Raw genomic sequence first — 22718 nt, forward strand, 5'->3', positions numbered from 1 at the left:
GTTTTATTGCAGGTTGCGTGTGGGTGTTGTAAAAACATTAAGTTCCCTAGGCTCACAGATTTAGTCGTTAATGCATTAACAGTATATTGGTTGAACCAGTTATGTTTTTGCTTCACAACTCTCCTAAACTGAAAACTCTTACTCTCTACACCACGGTAAGTGGCCATGCCATCATCCCTTAATTAACATCTAGTTTTGATGAATTTTTAATAAAATGTAAATTAAAAAGTTAAAATATTGTAATGGTGTGTATCAGGGGTGTCCCCAATGTTCGTGGAACCAGCCGAGTACTATTCCCCAATGCTTATCGTCTCATCTAGAGATTGTTCAGTGGTGATACTATGAAGGAAAAGAAGATGAGAAACAACTAATGAAATACATTCTCGCTAACTCAAAATGTTTAAAGACAGTGGAGATGTCCTTCATAGCAAAATGCGATCTCAAAGCGTGGCAAAAGGAGTTAGAAGCTATGCCTAGGATTTCAGCATCATCTCGGTTTCTTTACTCAATTGGAGTTCTTAGCGGGCCGGCTACTTCATCTTCGATTTCAGTTTTTTTGATTATTTATTGGGTGAAAAATCTATCTATATATCCTAAAATGTTTTTAGAATTATCATTAGTCGTAAGTTATTTCAAAAGATTTTGGTGTTCAAATTAAAAGGACTCTCTAGTGTTCAATGGTGTTTCCCTTTGTTCATCACTGTGTCTCTCTTGTCTAGAGTGGCTGTGGTTTACTAAAAAAGGTTTTAGCCATTACTGTGTCTCTCTTGTTTAGAGTAGCTGTTGTTTAGGGAGACTAAGAGATGAGCAACGGTCAACGGAGAAAGAAGGAGATATATATATATATATATATATGTTGTTTTTGGTTAGAAGATCTCGTGGACAGTAAAAAAAACTGGTTTGTGAACTCAACTGTTGCTTTAGAATTTGAAAGAAAGAAAAAATAATCGAAAATTTGATTAATTTGGTAAATAGAAAACCTATTTTAACCTGATCCACTGGTAAAATGGGAATCCATTTCAATTCAATTTTGGTGATTTACATAAAAATCCAAAAATTCGGGAAAATTTAAGTTCCTTTGTTGTTAGTCATATTAGAACGAGTGAGTTACTAGTAGTAAAGTAGTAAATTGTTGGTACAGTAATAATAATAGAAACTCTCTCTTAAGTGAGTGCCTCTGTGTGAGCGAGAGAGTTATGTCGTCAGTCATCTTCTTCTTCTCTTCCCTTTAAAGTTTAAAGGGCACAAAAATAGATTAATTAGACCCAAACAAATCATCACTCGACTTTGCGGAAACAACAACACAGAGAGACTCACACTTGCAAGAATTGGAAGAAGAAGAAGAAGAAGACCAAGGAGAGGTTTATAATCTGAGTTTTGCTCTCTTTCTGTTTTCAGATTTCGACTTTGTTTCCAGAGATTTCGAATTATGGATTGATTGATCTGTGTTGTTTCTTTCTCTCGAATCTTGTCAAATCGTAACTTAGATTTAAGGAAATATTTATACATATAATTCTCGATCTCGAATTCTTTGTAGATTTGAGTTATCCTGAAGAAGCTAACCGCTCTTGATATGCCGAATTCTAATTGGTTTTTTTTGATTCGTCTTCTTCTTCTTCTTCTTCTTCTTCTTCAGAGTTTTTATTTTGTTGGGGGATCTGAAGTTTTTTTGTGAAAGTAGCTAATGGCGAAGATCAAACCTCAAGCCTTATTGCAGCAAAGCAAGAAGAAAAAAGGACCTTCTCGGATAAGCATAACCAACATCGTCATTTACACCTTGGCTCTGCTTCTGCTTGTCTTCGTTCTCTTCTCTGCTTACAGACGTTGGACTCTTAGGTTCTCAATACTGCCCTGCTCTTAAGATTTGATTCTTTCTTTAATTCCCATACGCTTGCTTGGACTAGTCTAGAAACATATACTTGGTGTTAGTTTCTTGGTGTCAAATTTTACTGAGGAATTACTTTTTTCCAATTTCAGATCTGAGATCCCATCGCACAATGGTAGATCAGTTCTTGAGGTATGCCTCTCTCTCTCTCTTTCTCTCTCTCTCTCTCTCTCTATATATATATATAGCTTATTACTACTGTGATTTAGCTTCCCCTGCTTGGTTTGTTTTGTTTCCATGACCGTGACAAATAGTTATGAATGATTGTCCTGTTTATAGGATGCAGCCTTCCCTGGGAGTATTAAGAATTCCCATCTTCCCCGGTTTGCTGTGAGTTTTATATCCCTTATGTTTTTCTTCAGTTTCGTATTTGCTTACGACAATTTCTGATATTTTCTTTTCTTTTGTTTGATCGCTAGACTTTGGATACTGGCAAAGGTTCAGTGACCATTGAACTGTTCAAGGCTACTGCTCCCACTGTTGTTGACCAATTCATGAAATTATGGTAAGCTTAAAAACTCCTTCAGTTCCACATCATATTTTGCCTTTTTTTTTTTAAAACTTAATTCTTAGCATAAACTTTGTTTGTTTGTCATTGGTCTGCGCAGTCAAGATGGCTATTTCAAAGGTTTCTTATTCAGTCGAGTTGTAAAGAATTCTGTGATTCAAGCGGGTGCCTCTGGTGAGTTCGATGCTGTCAAGGATTGGGCACTCGAAAGGAAGAACCTTGATACCAGGTTGGTTTTCATATCTCGTTAGGAAAAGATATGACAAAAAGCTTAGATTTACTTTTTCCCCAGGCTAATGATGGATGATGGATTCTTTCTCTCTGTGTTTTTTTTTTTTTTTATCGAAGTTTGAAACAAGAAGAATTCATGGTGGGAACTCCTAAAGCTAAAAACGAGCAAGGAGGATTCGACTTCTTCATTGTATCTGCTCAGATCACAGATCTGAACGAGAAATTGACAGTCTTTGGTCGTGTTGCTAAGGGACAAGACGTCGTTCAGGACATCGAGGAGGTTGAGACTGATGAACAGTATCAACCAAAGTCACCAATTGAGATCATGTCCGTCACTTTGCTTCAAGACATGTAATAAAAAGCTTTGCCTCTCTCATCTCTTGTATGAAACTCAAGTGTGATTCTTTTTTCTTTCTTTTTTTTGGTAATTGAACCTTTTTATTATCATATCTATTTTGCATCATTTTTTCACCTAGAAAGAATTAAATCTGAACACTTGAAAACTTACGAAAAGGATAAACAACAATATTTTAAAAACAAATTATACAACATTCGTTACACATTTGCGTAAACCACTTCATCAAACTATCATGCAAAACGTGGCGCACTCAATTATCCCAACCAGATCTTCTCTTCCTCTCTCTAGGCCGATTCTCCGAACTGCAACAGTAAGAGAAAACAGGTCAATAATACTATTACTATGTCACAACTTGCAAAATAGTGAAACTAAAAAGAATCGAACCTCTGTGAATGCTCCTGGCTGGAGTTATGTAATGAGGCGTTATGAGTAGGTGCGACTGGGGGAGGTTGACTCTGAGTTCTACCCATGTCCCCACCAATGGTACCACCTGAGACAAACCCCATTAGGGATGGTCTCTTGTTTGGATAACCTTGGTTTTGTGGGTTGGATGTCGTTGCGGCAACAAAGCTATTCTTGAATTGGGCCATTACTCCAGTTCTCACGGAATTGATCACCCCGCTTCTACTCGACGCAGCTTTAAAAGATGGCGCCCCACTTGGTTCCGAGCTAAATCCAATACCAAGACCAAAATCAACACCACGTACCCCTCTGTTTCCACCTCCTCCTCTACCACCTCGTCCTTTCTTCCCACCTACATCAGAAGAGATTTCAGAGATCAAGCACAGGTTTTGGATAGTTTCACTCACTTCACAAGAAGATCTATGCAGAGAAACATTAAACTTTTCCTTTTTGGATTCATCTACCAGTGCAAAGTTTCTCTTAATAATACTAATAGTGCTACAATACAAGTAAAGCTACAGAACGCATACCTCCTTTTCTCCCTTCACGCTTGGATTTGAATCGTCCATCCTATTAATTTACAAAGATAAAAATTAACTCAAAAACATATCTTAATCTACGCAAAAACGAAATGAAGCTAGTAGGATGAACAATCATAGAGGATGCAAGAAATAATTTTTATAAAACGTTGTCAACAAAGGGAAACTGTTATTACCTTCATAGCGAGATCCATGAGTTCTGGAGGTACATTCTGACCAGCAGCAACCAAACTGTTTACCAATTCACCCGCAAATCTAGCTTCTCTCTGCGTAACAAGTGTATAGGCAACCCCATCTTTATCACCAGCACGGCCTGTTCTACCAATACGATGTACATGCATGTCCATATCTTTTGCAATGTCATAATTAACCACGGTCTTGAGTGACTTAATGTCTAGACCTCGGGCAGCAACATCAGTGGCAATCAGCACATGGTAGATTCCAGATTTGAACTTCTGCAAAGTTTCCATTCGCGATGCCTGGTCTTTATCACCGTGAAGAGCAGCAACTTTAAAAGAATTTAGAGTAAGCTGAGCTTCGATCTCATCAACAGTGGCCTTTTTAGAAGCGAACACTAATACGTCACCGTCATCAATCATTCCAGGGAGCTTCTCAAGTAGCCAGGGAAGCTTGTCAGCATCAGAAGTTATTACATTGACAACTTGCGTAATATCTTCATTGGCCATCCCCACTTCACCAATTGTGACTCTAATAGGATCTGAGAGGATTTCCCTAGCTAATTTTTCAACTTTCCAAGGCATAGTGGCTGAAAACAGTAAAGTCTGGCGATCAGGACGAATCTGGCCAACGATAGACCTTACTTGCGGCTCAAAACCGAGGTCAAACATCCGATCTGCCTCATCAAGAACCAAATAAGAGGCTCTCATCATTGTCAAAGCCTTCATCTTCAGCATGTCTATCAACCTTCCCGGAGTAGCAACAACAATCTCGCATCCTGCCTTGAGTTCCTTAAACTGCTCAAGCTTAGACATTCCACCGTACACAGCAGAAACCCGTAGACCATATGCTTTTGAAAATTTCTTAGCTTCCAAGAATATCTNCAAAGTTTCCATTCGCGATGCCTGGTCTTTATCACCGTGAAGAGCAGCAACTTTAAAAGAATTTAGAGTAAGCTGAGCTTCGATCTCATCAACAGTGGCCTTTTTAGAAGCGAACACTAATACGTCACCGTCATCAATCATTCCAGGGAGCTTCTCAAGTAGCCAGGGAAGCTTGTCAGCATCAGAAGTTATTACATTGACAACTTGCGTAATATCTTCATTGGCCATCCCCACTTCACCAATTGTGACTCTAATAGGATCTGAGAGGATTTCCCTAGCTAATTTTTCAACTTTCCAAGGCATAGTGGCTGAAAACAGTAAAGTCTGGCGATCAGGACGAATCTGGCCAACGATAGACCTTACTTGCGGCTCAAAACCGAGGTCAAACATCCGATCTGCCTCATCAAGAACCAAATAAGAGGCTCTCATCATTGTCAAAGCCTTCATCTTCAGCATGTCTATCAACCTTCCCGGAGTAGCAACAACAATCTCGCATCCTGCCTTGAGTTCCTTAAACTGCTCATGTTTAGACATTCCACCGTAAACCGCAGAGACCCGTAGACCATATGCTTTTGAAAATTTCTTAGCTTCCAAGAATATCTGATGAGCCAGTTCTCTAGTTGGAGCACATATGACACCAATAGGACCTTCGTCTTTCTGAAGTTCGGGCTGATCCATAATATGCACAATCATGGGAAGAACAAATGCTGCGGTCTTTCCTGAACCAGTTTTGGCTATGCCAATAACATCTCGACCAGATAGCACAATGGGTAAAGCCTGACATTGGATTGTTGTAGGCTTTACATAAGCTTGCTTTTTGATAGCACTCATAATCTGTGAGGAAAATCCACAATCCTCAAAGGTCTTAACTGGCCGATGAACATCAAAACCCGACACACGGATCCCCAACCGCTGACGGTAATCTGAAGTTTCTTGTTCACTCATTCCTGTGGATAAAGAAAACTTTAATCAAAATTTGGATCCAACACCAAGACCTATAAGAAAGCAAGTAACTTTAACGAATAGAGAGACTTACCCGATATAGATTCCGCCTCCTCGTAGAAGTCCTTATTAATCGGTTCGTAATCAATGGAGCTATGATCCAGAGCTGGAATCGGCTCAATCTTCCTTTTATCCACGACAATGGGGTTATCATCGGAATCATACTCCAGCATCCCAGCATCCACGGCCTTGGCTGCAGCATACACCTCCTCGTCAGAGTTATAACCAGCGTTAAGCGCGTCTGCGGCAAGTGTAAGGCCTAAATCCTTCTTCGCCTTGAGGAAACTCTCAATATGATCGTCATCCTCGTCGTCCTTGTACCTCTCCAGCTTCTCCTTTGGCTTAGGAGGAGGAGCAGCTTTCATCTCCTGGTGAATTCCCTCCATAAAAGCATCTAACGGATCGATCTCATCATCATCGCCACCGTTAGCCGCCGCAGAACCGCCGCCTTCTTCGACGTCTTCGTCAGCTTCTTCGTTTTCTATGTAATCAATGTTATCTAGATCGGCATCTTCGGAGTTGTCTCCGCCGCGAGACGACGGAGGGGCGTAGAGACGTTGCGGTGCTTCAGATCGCTCGAAACTGTAGGTAGTTTGCCGATTTATGCCGAATTTTTCAATTCCAAACTTCCGATTAGACATATTTCACCTTTGAATTACTCTTCTCTCAGCTATAGCTTTGTTGAGCAAAGCTCTCTCAACTGTTGCTAAGCTTCGTTACGACGAATTTAGGTTTCGTGTGTGTGTGTGTGTGTTTTTTTTTTTCCGGTGGTAATGTAAAATTAGAGAGGAAGGAGAGACGAGTAAAATAATTATTTCCCGGGTTTACCGACTTGTTAATGTCTATACACTTGGGCCTATACTGGGCCTTTGTTAAGCACTATTTTTGTACTATCACCCAATTAGTAGCAGATTAGTGTTTAATGATTTTTCTTTGCAACATTTTTTTAACTTGTCTCCTTTTAAAGGGTTTTTTTTGGTTATATTATTATGAATCTATAACAGGGTTTTAAATTTGGGTTTTTGAGAGTACCTTTTGAAACCTCTCATGTAATTTAGCATTTCCAAAAATTTGGCACCTTTAAAACCAGTCAATTTATATATAGTTAAACCTTTTTAAATTCCCAACCATCACCAACTAATTTTACAAAAAATAATAATGGAGCCTTACAAAGCAATAATTCTCATCGGAGTTACTGTTTTCTATTATACATTCTCCGGCGGCGTATCCAACGTCCAAGGCATCGGTCGTTCAGTAAAGGATGATACATCCCAAGTCCCCGCTTCCTCACCTGAGGCTTCGCTTCTCCAACCGCCTGTATCATCAATCTCAGCCGTCCCAGCCTCCGCACCAGCCCCCACCTCAGATGACGTAAGCTCCGGATCTTCAACTTCCACGACGGAGACACCCGCACCCGGACCATCCCAAGAAGACATCGACATCGACTTCGACTCCGTAACAAACATAGCAGATCTTGCTCCTAAATTCGAGCACATAAACAATTTCGATTTCTCGTCCATGAAGATAGACACGACGGCGAAAGATCTCTGCAAGAACACAGACTACAACAACGAATGCATCGCCGCGATTCTCCCGGATCTACAGAAACGAGATGGCGAAGGAGGAGGAGGAGGAGGAGGAGGAGGAAGCAGAGGGTTCGAGGCCAAGGATGTGATGCGAATGGAAGCCGAGTCTCTGTTCAAAAAAGCGAACGCGACTCTCGAATACGCCAAGCGTGTGATGGAAGATAGCAAAACGCCGATGACGGTGAAAGAGGCGATGAGTGTTTGCGTCGAGAATTACGAGTCGTTGGTCTCGAGTCTTGAAGACGCGAGGACGGCGATGGACGGTGGAGATTGGATTCAGTTTTGAGCGCGGCGATCTCCGATGTGTCAACTTGCTCTGATATATTCGTGGATGTTCCGGGTGTTGATTCGCCGACGGCGTCTCTAGATGAGCTCATGAAGAAGCTTTGTAGCAACGTTTTGGCCATGTCTCAAAAGGTTCAGAACCGTTAGATCTTATTATGTGGTCTCCGAAGTTTTTGAATGTTCAAATTTTTTGATTAGACGTTTGTATACAATTTTACTTTATGATTACTCGTCTTTTTAGTACTATAAGATTTTTTTTGTTTACAAATTTTACCTGGAAAACCAAAATTAGGTACATTCCAAACTTTTACTCATTTAACCAGTTAATCAGCAAGTTTCAAGTAAATTATATAATCAACATTCAAAATTGATTGTTTGTTTTAAAATTATAGTAGCAATCTTTAGAATTTCTTAATAAAATGTTTTTATTCAATTTCTTTTTTAAAATTATAGTAGCAAATATCATTGTCCCACTATGATATTGATAATAGTCACAAGTTTACTATTTCATATAGTTAAAGACGTATAGTGTGATTTTTCACGCGAGAAGTAAAATTAAAAAAAAAAAAAAAAAGCACGTGTCTTTATATGACGTGACAGAAAGGGCTAACATAAACAGACGGAAGTGCATATCATCTTAACATGCGCCGCACCGGCAGGTCTAAAAAACAAAGCAGAAAAAAATCAACGCAGCAGAAGAAAAAGGAAACAAACGAGAGAGATGAGAGAGAGTAGAAAAAAAAAGAAGGGAAAACGAGTTCACTCTCTGAGTCGATTCACCGAATCTAAAGGGAAAACGAGTTCACTCTCTTTGAGATTTGTTTTTTTTGTTTTTTTTTGTTTTTTTTGGTATTTCTATTTTTTGTATGCGAGTGTGTGTGTGTGTGGGTTTGGTGTTGAAATAGCAAAAAAAAAAATGGTGAAGGAAGAGATAATTAGTCTCTCACCTCCTCCTCCTCCTCCTCTTTACTACTTCTACTTGTCTTCTCTTCACGCTTTCTTAATTCTTCTTATTCCCAATTCTTCCCCTAACCCTAATTCTCCCTTGCTTCAATTCTCGATTTTTCCCTCTTTTCTGGTTTCTTCTTACTTTCATCATCATCATCCTCTTCTCTACTCTCCCAATTCGTCTCTCCTTAGCAATCTTCAAGGTATTCTATTCTCTTCGTGGCTTCTCTCTTTTTTTTTTTTTTTTTTTTTTTTTTTTTTNATTTTTTTTTTCGTGTTGATAGATCAAAGTATTGCTTTTTCTTTTTTGAAAGCTTGTATGATTCCGTGTTTATTGCTCTGATACTTCATTGTGGCTTTTCGTTTTGATCGTTTTTGTGTGTTGGTTTCAATTCGTCGCTAGTTCTGGATCCGACGAGAGAGATCGTGGCCTCCTCCTTTAGGAAAGTTTAGTTCTTGTTTGTAATTTTCAATTGATTACTCGGTTCTGATTTGATCTGGAATTCTGATGATACACTCGTTTTAATTTCAATTTCTGTTTGCTTTAATTGGATCTGATGATTCTACGTCTTCTTGTGCTTGCTTCTCAGTATTGTTGGAGCTTTGGGGTTTCTCTATTCATCAGTTAATCTTGCACAGCGATAAGAGTTTTTTTTATATGCTTACAAATGATCTACAATGGAAGACAATGGTGGTGCTTATTGTGATGGTATGAGGAATAATAATACTGTGAGGAAGAAACGTAGCTTGACTTGTCGTCGTCCTCGTCCCGAGGGATCAAATCTTTTGACACCTTCAGATCATTTCAGCAACATCTCTAGTGATGATATACCGGCTTTTGATACCAACCCTAGAAGGAAAGAGTTTAGTCTTAGCCATTGTATATCACGTGCTGAATCTATAGCTGTTTCTGAAAGAGGAAACAATGATTCTCGGCGAAGAGAGATCATCAACAGAAACAAACGTTCGACTGAAGGTCTACTCGCTCCTGCAAGCTGGAAAAACGCTAGCCGGGAAGATGAAGAAGGTAAAGATGCGATCAATGGAAAGGGAACTGATTCGGGTGGGTTAGAGCGAGAAACTAAGAGAATGAAGCTTAAGATCGGTGGTGTGAGTCGGCTGGTTCATGCTAATGGTTCTTCATCTAGAAAGTCTTCAAAACCACTCAATGATGATACTACTACTCGGCTTAACCATGATTTGCAGGTGAATCGTTTGGATATCTTGACAAAGCTCTCAACTTGTTGAATTGTCTCCCATCAAATAGTACTTTCTATCAACCTATTATTGCATTGAGTATATCTTTTCCGGTTAATGCTACGCTCTTTTCGGGCCTTGCGGCCCATAATCTCCTCGGGGTCGGGTTAAATTAGTCTCTTATCCGCCGCTTGATCTCAAACTAGCAAGTGTTTGATGTTTATGGACAGCAATCTGAAAATGTTTTCTGAAGCATTTTACTTTAGTGGATTTATTTGTGTCTTAATTTCCTGTGGTGGGTTTTTCTCGACAGTTTAGATTATGCAAACTTTAATATCTTTTTACATTAAATTTTATTTAATTGCAGGAAAGTTCTGAAGATTGTGATTCCCCTCTAGATAAGAAGGCTGATCTTGAGGGAGTTACTTGGGATGCTGAGATAGACGGATCTATGACGGGGAAGAGAAAACAAGGGGAGCCAACAGGCTCGGTTCGCAAGAGCAAACGAGCACCAAAAAAACGAGTTTTTGATAGCGATGATGACAATGATGACGAGATCAGGTATTTGGAAAAGCTGAAATATAAGAGAGTTTCTGTGTGTAACGACGATACTGAGTCAGGATCAGGAAGGAAGCAATTGAAGCCATCTGGGATTACAAATGGGGAAAATTCGGGCAAGAAGAAAACTGTGTCTGAACAGGCGTCCGAAGACATGGATTGTGCGGAGGAACTTGAAGCGGTGTCTGATGAAAAAGAGATTGGTAATAATGACAGTAAGAGGGAATCAACTTTGACTAGTCGTCAGCGAGCCCTTGCTTCTGGCAAATCAAGCGCGATTGATTTTTCAGATGGATTACCTCCTACATCGAGAAGTAAGGTTTTAATCTTTTTGCTACTTCCACATAAATCTTTAGCAATACAGGGTTATAATGTATGGTGGCAACGTATGTTGACAAATAGGGAAAAAGGAGACTCTTTCAGAAATGGAGCAGCAATTGAAGAAGGCAGAAGCTGCTCAAAGGCGAAAAGTTCAGATTGAGAAGGCTGCAAGAGAGTCTGAGGTTGGTGTTTTTCTCTTTTCTTTCTCTATTGTGTTATGTACATTAATGAATTGGCAGATGACGAGAGTATGATCTTTTGGTTTTTGTTTTCACAGGCAGAGGCCATTAAAAAAATTCTAGGTCAAGATTCGAGCAGGAAGAAGCGTGGAGACAAAATCAAGAAACGACTCGATGAGTTGGCTCAGGTAATTGGGATATTAGCACATGATAAACCATCTCTTTTGCTAACACATTCTTTCTTAGTAAAACGGAAAATAAGAGTCAACATGTGTTCTGCAGGAGAAGGCTGCACAAGAGGAGAAAGCCTCAACTTGTTACATCAGAACAATAATGGGTCCTAATGGAACCACTGTTTCATTTCCAATTGACAAAGTGCCTAGCCTGTTCGAACCCAAACCATCAGGGTATGCTACTCTCTCTTTTTTTTTTTTTCGCAGAGTCTGTTTGGAACCAGACCAATTCATGATTTGATGTCCCTTAATCTCGTAGCTGATTGATGTGAAAAACTACACATGTTAGCTACATCATCTTGTTAGTGAGGAGTATAAAATAGATGGTAGGAACTGCTTCAAATGTGATGGGTATGAATGACTAAGGAGTAGTGCTCTATATTAGAATTCGATTTACAAAGGTTCGTTGGGTCTGTTGCTATTATTCTACATTTCATCAAAGAAAATAAAGGCAAGTGCACTTTTTTTTGGGAATCTGCAGGTATCCTCCTCCGCGGGAAAATTGCGCAGGTCCATCATGCACCAATCCTTACAAGTATCGCGATTCGAAGACTAAACTTCCTCTATGCAGCCTCAAATGCTACAAGGCGGTTCAGGAACAACAGCAGATTGCCCCGGCTTAGATATATTGATTGAAATTTTTTTGATCGAAAGGAGAAGTGCTTAGCTTCCTGATTATATACTACAGAAGACTAATTGTTTAGTTTTTTTTTTTAACTTTGCTTTCAGACTTCTCTGATCATCATTTGGGACTAGATTTTTTTTTCCTTTGTGACGAGATCGTGGCCGTCCATTGGCTTTACCAAACCATCACATCATAGCCGTTCACATATACAAATCTCCAACGGCTATCTCCGTTTTAAATAGAGATAAAATACGATTTGTTTTTTTTAAAAGACATCATGATACGAAATGCTCAATTATTGAAAGCAAGTGAAGGCATCATGGATTACAAGTACGTCGTCGTTTCTCTGAGCTGTTGTGTTTAAGTCTCTCTACTTCTGATTTTTTAAAAAAAATTATCATCCTCATTCCTCCATAACTTTTGTAATTTTGTTTCTTTTTAGTTGACAATTGTGCAGACAAAAGAAAGAAACTTATATTACTTGGAAAGAATAAAGGCAATGATTTGTCATCACGCTTTGTATAATGTTTTAATAATCAAGTAACCTTATTATGCGTGTGTTTAATACTAATAATTCCGTCGATAATGTATTTAATTAATATGTTGACATGAATGATTCTTTTTCATCAAACCTAACTTGAAACTATGGACATGGCACCCACTCCTTCATCTTTCCTTCAAACATAAACCTTCAATGCCCTCAAAAACAAAAACAAAAAAAACATATATTTATAACACAAAAACTGCTTCATGTTTCTTTTAACTTCTCGACAATTCTTCCACTTTATAATTAAGATGACCAATATCGCCGGCGGAGGGAAGTGGCGGAGAGAGGCGGAGCAGCTGGTGGTTAAGCCTTTCCGGCTAGTGACAACAACTCTCCTCAGCCTTCTCCTTCCTCTCTCTTTCCTTCTCCTTAGCCGTCTCTCTTCTGCTTCCTTCCTCTTCTCCTTGATCAAATCTCAGCCGCATACAGAATCATCTTTCTTCTATTCTCTCTTCATTGGCGCGAATCCGGCGATCGTATACGTCGCCGTTTCATCAATAAGCGTTTACACTCTAGTTCTTGGCCTAACCACCAAGATCACAGCTGCAGACCCCAAACGTTCGATTGCTTTTTATCCACACGTCAGCATCGCGTGGGTGACACTCTTCCTTGTTCAAGTCTCCGTCGGTTTAGGACTCCAAACAACGATCTCCAACGGTTTAATCATCGGAAGCGAACGCAATTTCTTGAGCAGGCTTGTGTTTTTCTTTGGTCTTCACGAGGTGATGCTTCTGTGGTGCCGAGTGATCGTGAGACCTGTGGTGGATAACACGTTGTTAGGAGGGGAAGACGGTCAACGGAGAGAAGAGACGTTGGTGGAGAGGGTGGCTTTGGCCGTTAGCTGTGGGACGTTGTGGTGGTGGAAGCTTCGNTGACTTAAACAATGGGCTAGCAACTCCAGTCTCAATATCAGCTACCCATACAACTGGCTTACTACTGTTTCCGTTCTCATCGACCCGGATGCTGAAAGCGAGATGCTTACCGTCATTAGACCATGTGACAAAGTTAATCTTACCGCCATCTGGAATGCCAGTGATCTCTTTCTCTGGACTCAACGTACCATCAGGCAATAACTGATGGATTCCTAAACCAGTGTAGAATGACATTCTGCTTCTGGTGTTGCAGTATCCATCGATTCGAACACCTGCAAGCTTCTCCTCTGGTCTAGCTAGATCTGCCAGCGGGGGCAATGCTCTCCGCTTGAGAAACAATATCTTATCCCTTTGTGGTGAAAATGATAATGCCGGGACTGGTGGGGCATCTACAATATCTCTGATCTCAGNAAGTAGAGGCTTTGGTTGGTGTGGCAGAGGCTAAAAGAGCATTGTTGTTGTTGTTATTGCCCATCGATGGTAACGTTAACGTTAGTTTTGATGTAGGAACGTTGGATTTTGTGAACTGGTGGTTATATTATATGGTTGTGACGATTGGTATGGTTAGGATCGTTAAAGGGTCTTTGTGGTTTGGGATGGTTTTGCTTTTCGAACAAGGTAGAAGAAGAAATCCCCGTGCAAGTCCTACTGCTTCCAATGTTGTTGTTATTGATGATGATGAAGGTGACAATAAAGTGTAAGTAACACATTATTATTTTGAAAGTTTTATTATGCAAATTTTGTATTAAACGTACTATATATAGTCTATATATGCGTTAAAAGATCTCTACCAAAAATTGAGGATTCCAACTAATCTATATACCAAATTCATAATTTTCTTGTAGTCTTCTAATGCGTATATAATTTTCTTGTAGTCTTCTAATGAGTTTCAAGTTCCAAAGGCTTCAACAAATCGTTGTTAGACGTACGATAATGAATGATTAATACTAGCAGATTAAAAGAAATTGGATGATTAAAGAATCAGATTTTAGTCCATATGATCATAAGCAAGAAAAATTCAAGAAAAAAAAAAAAAAGAAAACAGAGAGAGTCTAAAACACAGCTTCGACAAGTATGTGTCTCTTCTTAGAGCCAAACCCAACAATGTGGTTTAGATAAACTCTTCCTTCCTTCACAGTAGCGGACGAGACTAACCGATGAACCATACCGCTGCTGAACCAACCTGTGACAGAAGCCGTGCGCCACCCGTCTGAACTCTCTACAAGTTTCGAAGACGGGCTACCTGAAATGAAAACACAACACACACACACACACACAAAATACTTGAAGTCTCTACATAGATTGATTGAAGTCATGGGTAGACTTATTAAAAAACGTTTATAGTAGTAAAAAAAGATGGGGCCTACAACAACAATCTTGGAAGGGGACAAGAGCTCAAGGCCATCATCTCCAAACCTCAAAGAGCCACCAGAAACGTCAATGACAGTGACTTGACTCATGCTATCCATCAGCAGAATTGGTAACATCGATTTTGAACAAAGAACCGGAGAAAGTGTGGATGACGATAAGGAAGCCGTCAGGGTGATAAACAATGCCGTTAAGAGAGACAAAGTTGTTGTACCAGGACCAGGAGGAGGCAGGTGGAACGAAGAGAGGGCTTCTAATAATGGACACAAGCTTACCATTGAGATCAAGTTTTCCATATTTTACCTCCTTTAGCATCAGTGACATAGGGCATTGCCTTGTGCATCAACAACAGCTACATCGTCTGCGTATGATATCTCTTTGCCTACATTACATTGCTCCAATTTTAGGAAACAAAACTATCAGACTGAATCTAATCTAATCTATTCATTGGATGGTTAAGAATCGTCGTCGGCGGAGGAGAAACCCAAAGAGAGAGAGAGAGAGAGAGCTTAATTACTTACTGTGGTGGCTGCTAAGGACTGCGAGGAAGATACGACGCCACGTGGACAAATCGTAGGCAACTAAAGCGCTGAAACGATTTCCGAGCAAATCGGCGACAGCGAGGAGGAGACGGTTTCTGTGGCGCTCGATAACGAGAATCCGTTGGAAGAGTTGCCGGCGAGGTCAAGGTCTTTGACCAAAGTGAGTTCCTCGAGAACGTCGTCGGAATCAGAATTAGAAGGAACGACGAGCTCGCCGATTCCGCCGCCTCCGTCCATGTAGGAAACGAGGAACCTACGACCAACGTTTTCCCATTTAGCGCACTCGCGGAGGAAGCCGGAGCTGTGGTAAGAGATGACGTGCGTCGAAGGAACGGCTCGCTTTAAGGAAACGAGGTAAGCTATGGGGACGGCGGAAATGAAGAGGAAGAAGAGAGCGACGGAGCGCTTGCCGCAGCAGCACGACGGCGACATATGTTTTTTTGAAAAGAGAGAGAAATAATTTGGGTGCGGCGAGGACCACCTTAACCCTTATTATGGGAAAAAAATAATAATATATATATATATATATGTATTTTTATAAGGATTAAAGTGTTGTTGTTTCCTACTTAATGCTGTACTCTTTTTTTTTTTTTTTTTGTTGCAAGTTTCGGTTGAAGCTTATAATTTTTCACCAATTTTGGGTTAAAGCTGAAAAGATGGATCATTTGGTTTGGTGGGTGCCAATTCACTTCACACACTTTTTTTTTTTTTTAACTTCCGAAAATATCACACACCGACACACGTTTCTAATTTCTTCTATACACGTACTGTTATAGACTGTAGTATTAATCATAATTCCGTTTTTTTTTTTTTTTTTTTTAACTCTTTTTTAAATCTTATGCCTGTCAAAATATACTATAATTTTTGAAATTAATACATGTATATGTTAGAGAATTCATGGATTAGTAGTAAATTCGTAACTTTCTTTTATCGGCATTTAGGTGTTTTGAATATGATGATGATGCAAAGATTGACAAGTTGGGGAAATGGAGAAAAAAAAAACTCTAATTTAGAAAAGAAAAGAAAAAATTGATGGGCCGTGATCAGATGTTAGCCCAATGAATAGGCTGGATCAGGATCAGGATCCATCAAACTGAATTTATAAAACTTTTTTTTTTTATCAATCAGTGTGTTTCCTCCTCTAAGCACCTGAGAATCCTCGGCTTCTTCCTTACATTCGTTGGTTTTACGGTCGTCGTTCGTTCGTCTACCTCCCCCACACTTCGACTTGGTAAAATCCCCAAATTCATTCATCTATCTCTCTCCCTCTCTTTCTTTTTTCTTCTAGATTCGTCTTCTTATTGAATATTTTTGACTGATTTCGAATCGATTCCTCTTCTTTATTGCGTCGATCTAAGTGATCGGAATCCAGATTCCCTTTTTTTAAAAAAGTTCATCATACATATTCAGTAATTCCAGGGAAGATTTGAAAATTTTAAAAATCGTTTGAAGGATGTATGTAATTTGATCGTTTAGGCTGGAGAAGATTGCTAATTTTTGTCATTGATATTAAATCCAAGTTTTTTCATCTCTCCCCGATCAAACAAATCACCAACTGCCCCTTTTGACAGTTGGTTTAATATGTAGTTCATATCTAATGCATAGGTTTTATATGTCCACTGAGGAAAATAAACACGGGTTTTGATTAAAAGAAAAGTAAGAACCAAATTTTTAGTCTTTTATGAATTGCTAGTTAAACTACATTTCTAACTTTTGTTTAGTGAAAGTTACATTACTACTGATTCATGCATGTTTTTTGATCTTTGCTGTTATGCTTTGTAACATTTTGGTAGGTTGAGAGAAAGAAAGAAAAGATAATGGCGGGACACAAGGTTGCGCATGCGACATTGAAGGGTCCTAGTGTTGTCAAGGAGTTAATTATCGGTATGGCACTCGGTTTAGCTGCTGGTGGTCTCTGGAAGATGCACCATTGGAACGAACAGAGGAAAACCAGAGCTTTCTATGACTTGCTTGAGAGAGGTGAGATCAGTGTCATTGCTGCCCAAGAGTAGTAATACAGCCACGCTCCTTAACTGGTTCCTGATGATTTTTGATTTCTGTTTTTTTTTGGATTTTTTTTTTTTTGTTGGGGTTTCTTAAGAAATACATCTGAGAAAAGTCAGTTATAAACAAATTCAAATGTGATGTTGACTCAGACGTAATCTCTTCTCTTGTTTTGTTTTGCTGTTTGAGATTATTACAAAAGGTGAATAATATTGTTGAAACTTATTAGATGGAAGTATTGCACTTGACAGAGAGTGTATACATGTATCAAAAACTTCTTTTTTCATATTATTATTTTGAATAACAATGTTCTCTGAAAAAAATAGTTTGTGTTGCTTCTGCCAATTTCTTTGTTGTTCTCTGCTTCTGCAAGTGCATCCGAATGCTGTATGTAGCCAAATAAAAGCACCTTTGGAACTCTGTAAAAATCATAACCAACAATTCGAAAAACCTGAATCAGCTTAATCGAATGTGAGAAAATCTTGCAGTTTGTTTTTCTTTCGGGATTGGTGAGACAGTTTACCAGAGAAGTGATCTCCTGAGCTTGTAGTGATCTTCGTGCTCACCAAACTCGGGATTACCACCACCTGTGCCTGCCGCTACTTTGTCTGCAGTATCCGAGCCTTCTTTCGACTGGTCAGGACTTGTATCCGCATCTGCTGTGTTTGGAACGCAGTATTTTTGAAGCCAACGGTCGGTTTCCCAGAGTACGTGCATAATGCTTTCCCGTGCTGAGTACCCGTGGCTCTCGTGAGGAAGAACAACAAGACGGCAAAGAGCACCGTGACCTTTTAGTGCATTGAAGAATCGGTCTGACTGTTACACAATGTATGAGAAAGGAAACTAGTTAGAGAGAGAAAATTGGTGTGGGTTGGAATCTAATATTTTCGGGTGATTTCTATTCAACTCATAACCTGCATTGTTAGAGTTCCTGGGTTATTGTCTTCTTCGCCATGAATGAGCAAGATTGGCTTCTTGATTTTATTAGCAGACATGAATGGGCTCATCTCTACATAGACATTAGTAGCTTCCCACAGAGTTCGGTCCTCGTTCTGAAAATTTACAGGCATAGTTAAAGGTTAACCACAGATAAGTCAATAATTATCCCAATGCAGACAATGAGACGAAGACAATTGGCCATGTCACCTGGAAACCAAAGGGCGTGAGTGTTCTGTTGTAAGCGCCAGATCGAGCTATTCCGCAGGAGAAAAGATGAGGAGCATGAGCAAGAAGATTTGCTGTCATAAACGCTCCATAGGAGTGTCCCCCAACAGCAATTTTGCTTGGATGAGCCACCTTGGAAAAAGAAGGACAAAACAGTAAGTTTCAAAACTGTTGTGGTTTTATACAGTAGCGAGAAGATGGAATTAAGATCAAGCAATGCTTACTCCACGCCTGACGACTTCCTCTACAGCAGCCTCGGCACTTGCAACCAATTGCTCTACGTAGCTGAGAATGTTGTTTAGTAGTTCACATTAGAAACTGTCAATCTCAAGCACATCTCACATCTAAAACTTGAGTGGTTTGTTGTCACTGGCTCCCATGTAATAAGTTTTTATGCTTACAGCAAACCTTTACCATGAAAATGACACAGGTTGCTATGTTTTAGCTACCAGCTTTTTGAAAGTAGATATCACCGTACCTGTCATTAGCCTCTTCATCACCTTCACCAATTATAGGTATGGTAGGGCCAGATAATATAGCAAACCTGCACAGTGCAGAAGAATCCCGATAGTATTAGCTAACACAACAAGCTCGATGAAATAGACTCCAGGACAATGAAACAGCAAGAAACAGTATCAATGCTAACCAAGCATAGAATTGGAAAATGTTAAATACCTTCTAGCAAGCCAAAGAAGGGCCGAAGTTGAACCAATGCCTGCAAATTCATTTGGAGAGCCACGGACTTGACTAGCAGCATCTTTGCTCTTGAATTCACCAGGATAAGACCAAAACAGACAAGGAAGAGGACCGTCTTTTGATGGATCATAGCCTTGTGGTAGGTATAGTGTTGCAGTAAGTTGAACTCCGTCTTTTCGTTGGTACCTGATCATCTCTTTCTGTAATGAAGCCAACTGCGGATACGGATGAGGAAAGTTTGTAATCTGCTGCACTTTCCTATCAGGCCAAAGTTGGAGAGAATATTGGGTGTTTTCAGTTTTAGACTCCTTTGATGTCAGGACTTTCAGCTCCTCCATTCTTAAGTCCCCTTCTTTCTGGTCAGACATCAAGGCAACAACTGTCTCGAAATACTTTTCCTTGTCACTCTCCCAGATTCGTTCTTTGTTGCCTGTATTTCTAGATAATATTGTACAGAACATTCCCAGTTTGTTACTGCATGAAGGCAATAAAAACACGAGAAGCAAGAAATAAGAAGTCATTGTCTGCTAGGGCTTACATGTCAAACAAGTCAAGGAAGGGTACATTTCCTTGTGGTGTAGCCCCACTTCCGTTCAGTAAGACATAAGTGCCTTCATCATTTTCCTTCTTTATCTTTGCTATCACATATGTTCCAGCAGCAGTTCTCCTCAGCATGGTTGAGCCAGGGTCTGAATACACATCTTCCGATGATCTATCAAACAAGATGCGTGGACTGACATCGCTAGATCCAGGAGAGATAACCCATGTCCTTGTCCGTCGTGTTTTATACCATGATTCATAAACCAGAGCTAATGTATCATCGCACCAGGAAATCCCTCTGTAGAATTGAAATCGGATACATGTTAGGACATAGAATGCTTTGATGAAGTTAGTCAGTTTATTGATAAGATGGCGTTAATAGTCAGTTTACCCATAACGAAGATCGAGCTTGTGTAACACTTCTGGTTCTTCTCCTGCCAGTGGTTCCGCAGACTGCATATAAACTATATCACGCGGTGAAACTTCCACTTTGGCATCACCTCCATCTTGTGTTTCTGCCCTACATATCTCAGAGAGTTGTAAATTAGTCAATTTCAGATCCCATTTTGAAACGTGTTCTACATGTGAATCACTTTGAATCTTAAATATTTACCAGTAGAGGGTTGAAGGCTTGTCTGCTCGCCAGTTTATTGAACGCATTCCTTTCCGCACACTATTGGAGGCAATGGGGATATCTTCAGCTAGGGGCAAGTCACATAGCTGTCTTACAAATCTACCATCAGATGTCCAGACTTCCACCTTCTTTGGAAATCTACCACAAGGTACAATGAAGGAATATGGCCTATGAAGTGATGATACTAACAAGTACTTATGGTCTGTGGAAGGGTCTAACGATGTATACACTGCAGGTTCCCCTACTTCCTTCACTGTACCATCCAGAGAAGTCAATACCAGTTGTGATGTGGCATAGTAGTCGAATAAATCAGCGTCATACTCATCCTTGAGCAAATCTTGGAATGTTCTAACTTGGACAACATTCTTCTTCTCGTTTGACAGAGTTTTGGGACCAGATGGGACCAAAGGTTTCTTTGGTGGGTCACCACGAGATGAAGGGATTGTGCTCACCAGCAAAGTGGAATTATCAATCCAAACAAAACTCTCAAAAATCGCATTGAGATGAATATCTTGCGACTTAAACAATGGGCTAGCAACTCCAGTCTCAATATCAGCTACCCATACAACTGGCTTACTACTGTTTCCGTTCTCATCGACCCGGATGCTGAAAGCGAGATGCTTACCGTCATTAGACCATGTGACAAAGTTAATCTTACCGCCATCTGGAATGCCAGTGATCTCTTTCTCTGGACTCAACGTACCATCAGGCAATAACTGATGGATTCCTAAACCAGTGTAGAATGACATTCTGCTTCTGGTGTTGCAGTATCCATCGATTCGAACACCTGCAAGCTTCTCCTCTGGTCTAGCTAGATCTGCCAGCGGGGGCAATGCTCTCCGCTTGAGAAACAATATCTTATCCCTTTGTGGTGAAAATGATAATGCCGGGACTGGTGGGGCATCTACAATATCTCTGATCTCAGACGGAGGAAGACGATACCCAGTGCCTAAAGCCAATTCTACATACAGTAGTTCAAACACAAGCAAACAAACAAAAAAAAGCAATCAAAAGCGATTTCTCTGGAGATTTGATTTCGATTTCAGTGACGAGCAACAACACTAACTATACACTCAGAAATATTCAAATCCAAGTTACAATTCCAAAATCCTACAAAATTGAGTCCTAGGTAGTAAAATCGGGGACAAGTTACCATCATCTTCAGTTGCCGTAGCAGAGGATGAAACGGAGCCATTAGAGCTGCCACCACCGTCTTCAGGACAGACAGATGCGAGGCAACGAAGCCTAGTAGAAGCAGAACGTGAAGACATGGAAATGGTGAACGGGTTTCCGGAGAATCGGTGAGCTCTCACGCAACGTCGCGCACGGAGAGTCGAGAATCCGGAAAGCTTCGGAGGTAGAAGGAGAGAAGCAGACGGCGACGGAGACGGCGGAGATAAATGGCAGAGAGGAGAAAGAGAGAAACGATGACAAGCTTTGTGAAAGCGCATCATAACTAATTCTTTTTTTTTTTTTTTTTTTAATACGTTTTTTAAAGTGCGATGATAGTAATATTCCCTTATTCGACGGTTCACTCAACAATACGAATAACGAACGTCACGAATTTTATCATCAACCATGAAAATATCGGCTGTTTATATGGGCCTTCGCGATGGCCCAAATAGTGCTTCTTTTTTTCTACTATATGGCCCATTATAAGTCTGCCATCCGGGGGTGGAATACTTTTTGCAAAAAAAAATTAAAGACACGTGGCAGAAAATGAATGGTTCTTAGAAGATAAGAGGATTGTGATCACAGAGTCTTGTTTAGTAACGTGAACCGATAGATAGAGAGAGAGTGTATAGTATATTTATCTTTCATTCATCTCTTTACATTGAAAAAAAAAAATCTCTACTCCATCCAACGATGACAACCATAGCTGCATCTGGTCTAAGCGTGGCGACTCCACGAGTGGTCGTTGTACCGGCGGTTCGTGTATCAGCTCCGGTACGGTTGAATTACCCGTGGAAGTTGGGTTCGATGAACAGGATGGTGGTTGTGGTTAAGGCGACATCGGAAGGAGGGATATCGGACAAGGTGGAGAAGAGTATACAAGAAGCCAAGGAGACATGCGCTGATGATCCGGTGAGCGGAGAGTGTGTGGCGGCGTGGGACGAGGTGGAGGAGCTGAGTGCGGCGGCGAGTCATGCTAGGGACAAGAAGAAAGCTGGTGTCTCGGATCCTTTGGAAGAGTACTGCTCTGACAATCCTGAGACTGATGAGTGCCGTACTTATGATAATTAATAACGTTTAGGTATGGTCAGATCTCGATGTTTTTGTTGTTCATGTTGTTGTTGTCCCTTGTTGGTGTTTTTGGTTTGGTTGATGATTGTAATGTGATAATGAAATATCAGAATATGGATAGTACAATTACAATACATACCAGGAGTATATTTCTCTTACGTTTCTTTTTTTTTTTTTTTTTTTTTTTTT

At 40.1% G+C, this 22718-nt stretch overlaps 6 protein-coding genes and 4 pseudogenes across 9 annotated transcripts; 7 read left to right on the forward strand and 3 right to left on the reverse strand.

The window, feature by feature from the left end:
* LOC104783321 overlaps positions 1-560 on the forward strand; it is a 2073-nt pseudogene extending 1513 nt beyond the window's left edge.
* Positions 1238-3087, forward strand: LOC104783322 (peptidyl-prolyl cis-trans isomerase CYP21-3, mitochondrial). The gene is made up of 7 exons (XM_010508465.2): positions 1238-1361; positions 1637-1836; positions 1978-2017; positions 2165-2215; positions 2305-2390; positions 2494-2622; positions 2742-3087. Exons 2-7 carry the CDS (start codon positions 1685-1687, stop codon positions 2977-2979), a joined length of 696 nt encoding a protein of 231 aa, XP_010506767.1. The 5' UTR covers positions 1238-1361; positions 1637-1684; the 3' UTR covers positions 2980-3087.
* Positions 3129-6773, reverse strand: LOC104793724 (DEAD-box ATP-dependent RNA helicase 24). Of its 3 annotated transcripts, none has more exons than XM_010508466.1 (6): positions 6021-6773; positions 5548-5931; positions 4100-4944; positions 3915-3954; positions 3367-3736; positions 3129-3284 (listed from the first exon to the last, which is right to left on the reverse strand). In XM_010508466.1, the coding sequence occupies exons 1-6, from the start codon at positions 6625-6627 to the stop codon at positions 3233-3235; spliced, it is 2298 nt and encodes a 765-aa protein (XP_010506768.1). In that variant the 5' UTR covers positions 6628-6773; the 3' UTR covers positions 3129-3232. The 3 variants fall into 3 exon arrangements, with proteins under 3 accessions (XP_010506768.1, XP_010506771.1, XP_010506769.1); XM_010508469.1 differs by having other exon boundaries at positions 4100-4847; positions 5451-5931; XM_010508467.1 differs by having other exon boundaries at positions 4100-4405; positions 5009-5931.
* LOC104783324 lies at positions 7131-8103 on the forward strand (annotated as a pseudogene).
* On the forward strand, positions 8524-12242 carry LOC104783325 (INO80 complex subunit B-like). Of its 2 annotated transcripts, XM_010508472.2 has the most exons (8): positions 8524-9008; positions 9209-9248; positions 9396-10011; positions 10370-10874; positions 10963-11063; positions 11159-11248; positions 11343-11467; positions 11775-12242. In XM_010508472.2, exons 3-8 carry the CDS (start codon positions 9484-9486, stop codon positions 11914-11916), a joined length of 1491 nt encoding a protein of 496 aa, XP_010506774.1. In that variant the 5' UTR covers positions 8524-9008; positions 9209-9248; positions 9396-9483; the 3' UTR covers positions 11917-12242. The 2 variants fall into 2 exon arrangements, with proteins under 2 accessions (XP_010506774.1, XP_010506772.1); XM_010508470.2 differs by lacking the exon at positions 9209-9248 and having other exon boundaries at positions 8525-9008.
* LOC104783330 lies at positions 12570-14171 on the forward strand (annotated as a pseudogene).
* On the reverse strand, positions 14429-15728 carry LOC104783328 (annotated as a pseudogene).
* On the forward strand, positions 16371-17476 carry LOC104783327 (probable cytochrome c oxidase subunit 5C-1). Its single transcript, XM_019245129.1, has 2 exons — positions 16371-16478; positions 17041-17476. The coding sequence occupies exon 2, from the start codon at positions 17065-17067 to the stop codon at positions 17257-17259; it is 195 nt and encodes a 64-aa protein (XP_019100674.1). The 5' UTR covers positions 16371-16478; positions 17041-17064; the 3' UTR covers positions 17260-17476.
* LOC104783326 (probable glutamyl endopeptidase, chloroplastic) lies at positions 17450-21808 on the reverse strand. Its single transcript, XM_010508473.2, has 11 exons — positions 21439-21808; positions 20265-21246; positions 20043-20171; positions 19650-19949; positions 19091-19549; positions 18894-18959; positions 18640-18700; positions 18398-18547; positions 18166-18303; positions 17775-18067; positions 17450-17670 (listed from the first exon to the last, which is right to left on the reverse strand). Coding segments are annotated over exons 1-11 (2880 nt in total). The 5' UTR covers positions 21740-21808; the 3' UTR covers positions 17450-17669.
* LOC104783331 (calvin cycle protein CP12-1, chloroplastic-like) lies at positions 22086-22687 on the forward strand. Its single transcript, XM_010508475.2, has one exon. The coding sequence runs from the start codon at positions 22152-22154 to the stop codon at positions 22527-22529; it is 378 nt and encodes a 125-aa protein (XP_010506777.1). The 5' UTR covers positions 22086-22151; the 3' UTR covers positions 22530-22687.

The sequence above is a fragment of the Camelina sativa genome, chromosome 4 (genome assembly GCF_000633955.1).
Source record: "Camelina sativa cultivar DH55 chromosome 4, Cs, whole genome shotgun sequence".
In the NCBI taxonomy this organism is placed as follows: domain Eukaryota; kingdom Viridiplantae; phylum Streptophyta; class Magnoliopsida; order Brassicales; family Brassicaceae; genus Camelina; species Camelina sativa.

What these genes read in the sequence shown, in the direction of transcription:
- LOC104783322 (XM_010508465.2), top strand. Translation starts at nt 1,685, where the DNA reads ATGGCGAAGATCAAACCTCAAGCCTTATTGCAGCAAAGCAAGAAGAAA. An exon ending in TACAGACGTTGGACTCTTAG is followed by an intron (nt 1,837 to 1,977) that starts GTTCTCAATACT and finishes TTCCAATTTCAG; the next exon opens with ATCTGAGATCCCATCGCACA. An exon ending in AGGAAGAACCTTGATACCAG is followed by an intron (nt 2,623 to 2,741) that starts GTTGGTTTTCAT and finishes TTTTTATCGAAG; the next exon opens with TTTGAAACAAGAAGAATTCA.
- LOC104793724 (XM_010508466.1), bottom strand. Translation starts at nt 6,627, where the DNA reads ATGTCTAATCGGAAGTTTGGAATTGAAAAATTCGGCATAAATCGGCAA. An exon ending in GGAGGCGGAATCTATATCGG is followed by an intron (nt 5,932 to 6,020) that starts GTAAGTCTCTCT and finishes CTTTATCCACAG; the next exon opens with GAATGAGTGAACAAGAAACT. An exon ending in GCGTGAAGGGAGAAAAGGAG is followed by an intron (nt 3,737 to 3,914) that starts GTATGCGTTCTG and finishes CTTCTGATGTAG; the next exon opens with GTGGGAAGAAAGGACGAGGT.
- LOC104783325 (XM_010508472.2), top strand. Translation starts at nt 9,484, where the DNA reads ATGGAAGACAATGGTGGTGCTTATTGTGATGGTATGAGGAATAATAAT. An exon ending in AGGCTGCAAGAGAGTCTGAG is followed by an intron (nt 11,064 to 11,158) that starts GTTGGTGTTTTT and finishes TTGTTTTCACAG; the next exon opens with GCAGAGGCCATTAAAAAAAT. An exon ending in TTCGAACCCAAACCATCAGG is followed by an intron (nt 11,468 to 11,774) that starts GTATGCTACTCT and finishes GGGAATCTGCAG; the next exon opens with GTATCCTCCTCCGCGGGAAA.
- LOC104783327 (XM_019245129.1), top strand. Translation starts at nt 17,065, where the DNA reads ATGGCGGGACACAAGGTTGCGCATGCGACATTGAAGGGTCCTAGTGTT.
- LOC104783326 (XM_010508473.2), bottom strand. Translation starts at nt 21,739, where the DNA reads ATGATGCGCTTTCACAAAGCTTGTCATCGTTTCTCTCTTTCTCCTCTC. An exon ending in TACGGCAACTGAAGATGATG is followed by an intron (nt 21,247 to 21,438) that starts GTAACTTGTCCC and finishes TACTGTATGTAG; the next exon opens with AATTGGCTTTAGGCACTGGG. An exon ending in AGGAAGTCGTCAGGCGTGGA is followed by an intron (nt 18,548 to 18,639) that starts GTAAGCATTGCT and finishes TCTTTTTCCAAG; the next exon opens with GTGGCTCATCCAAGCAAAAT.
- LOC104783331 (XM_010508475.2), top strand. Translation starts at nt 22,152, where the DNA reads ATGACAACCATAGCTGCATCTGGTCTAAGCGTGGCGACTCCACGAGTG.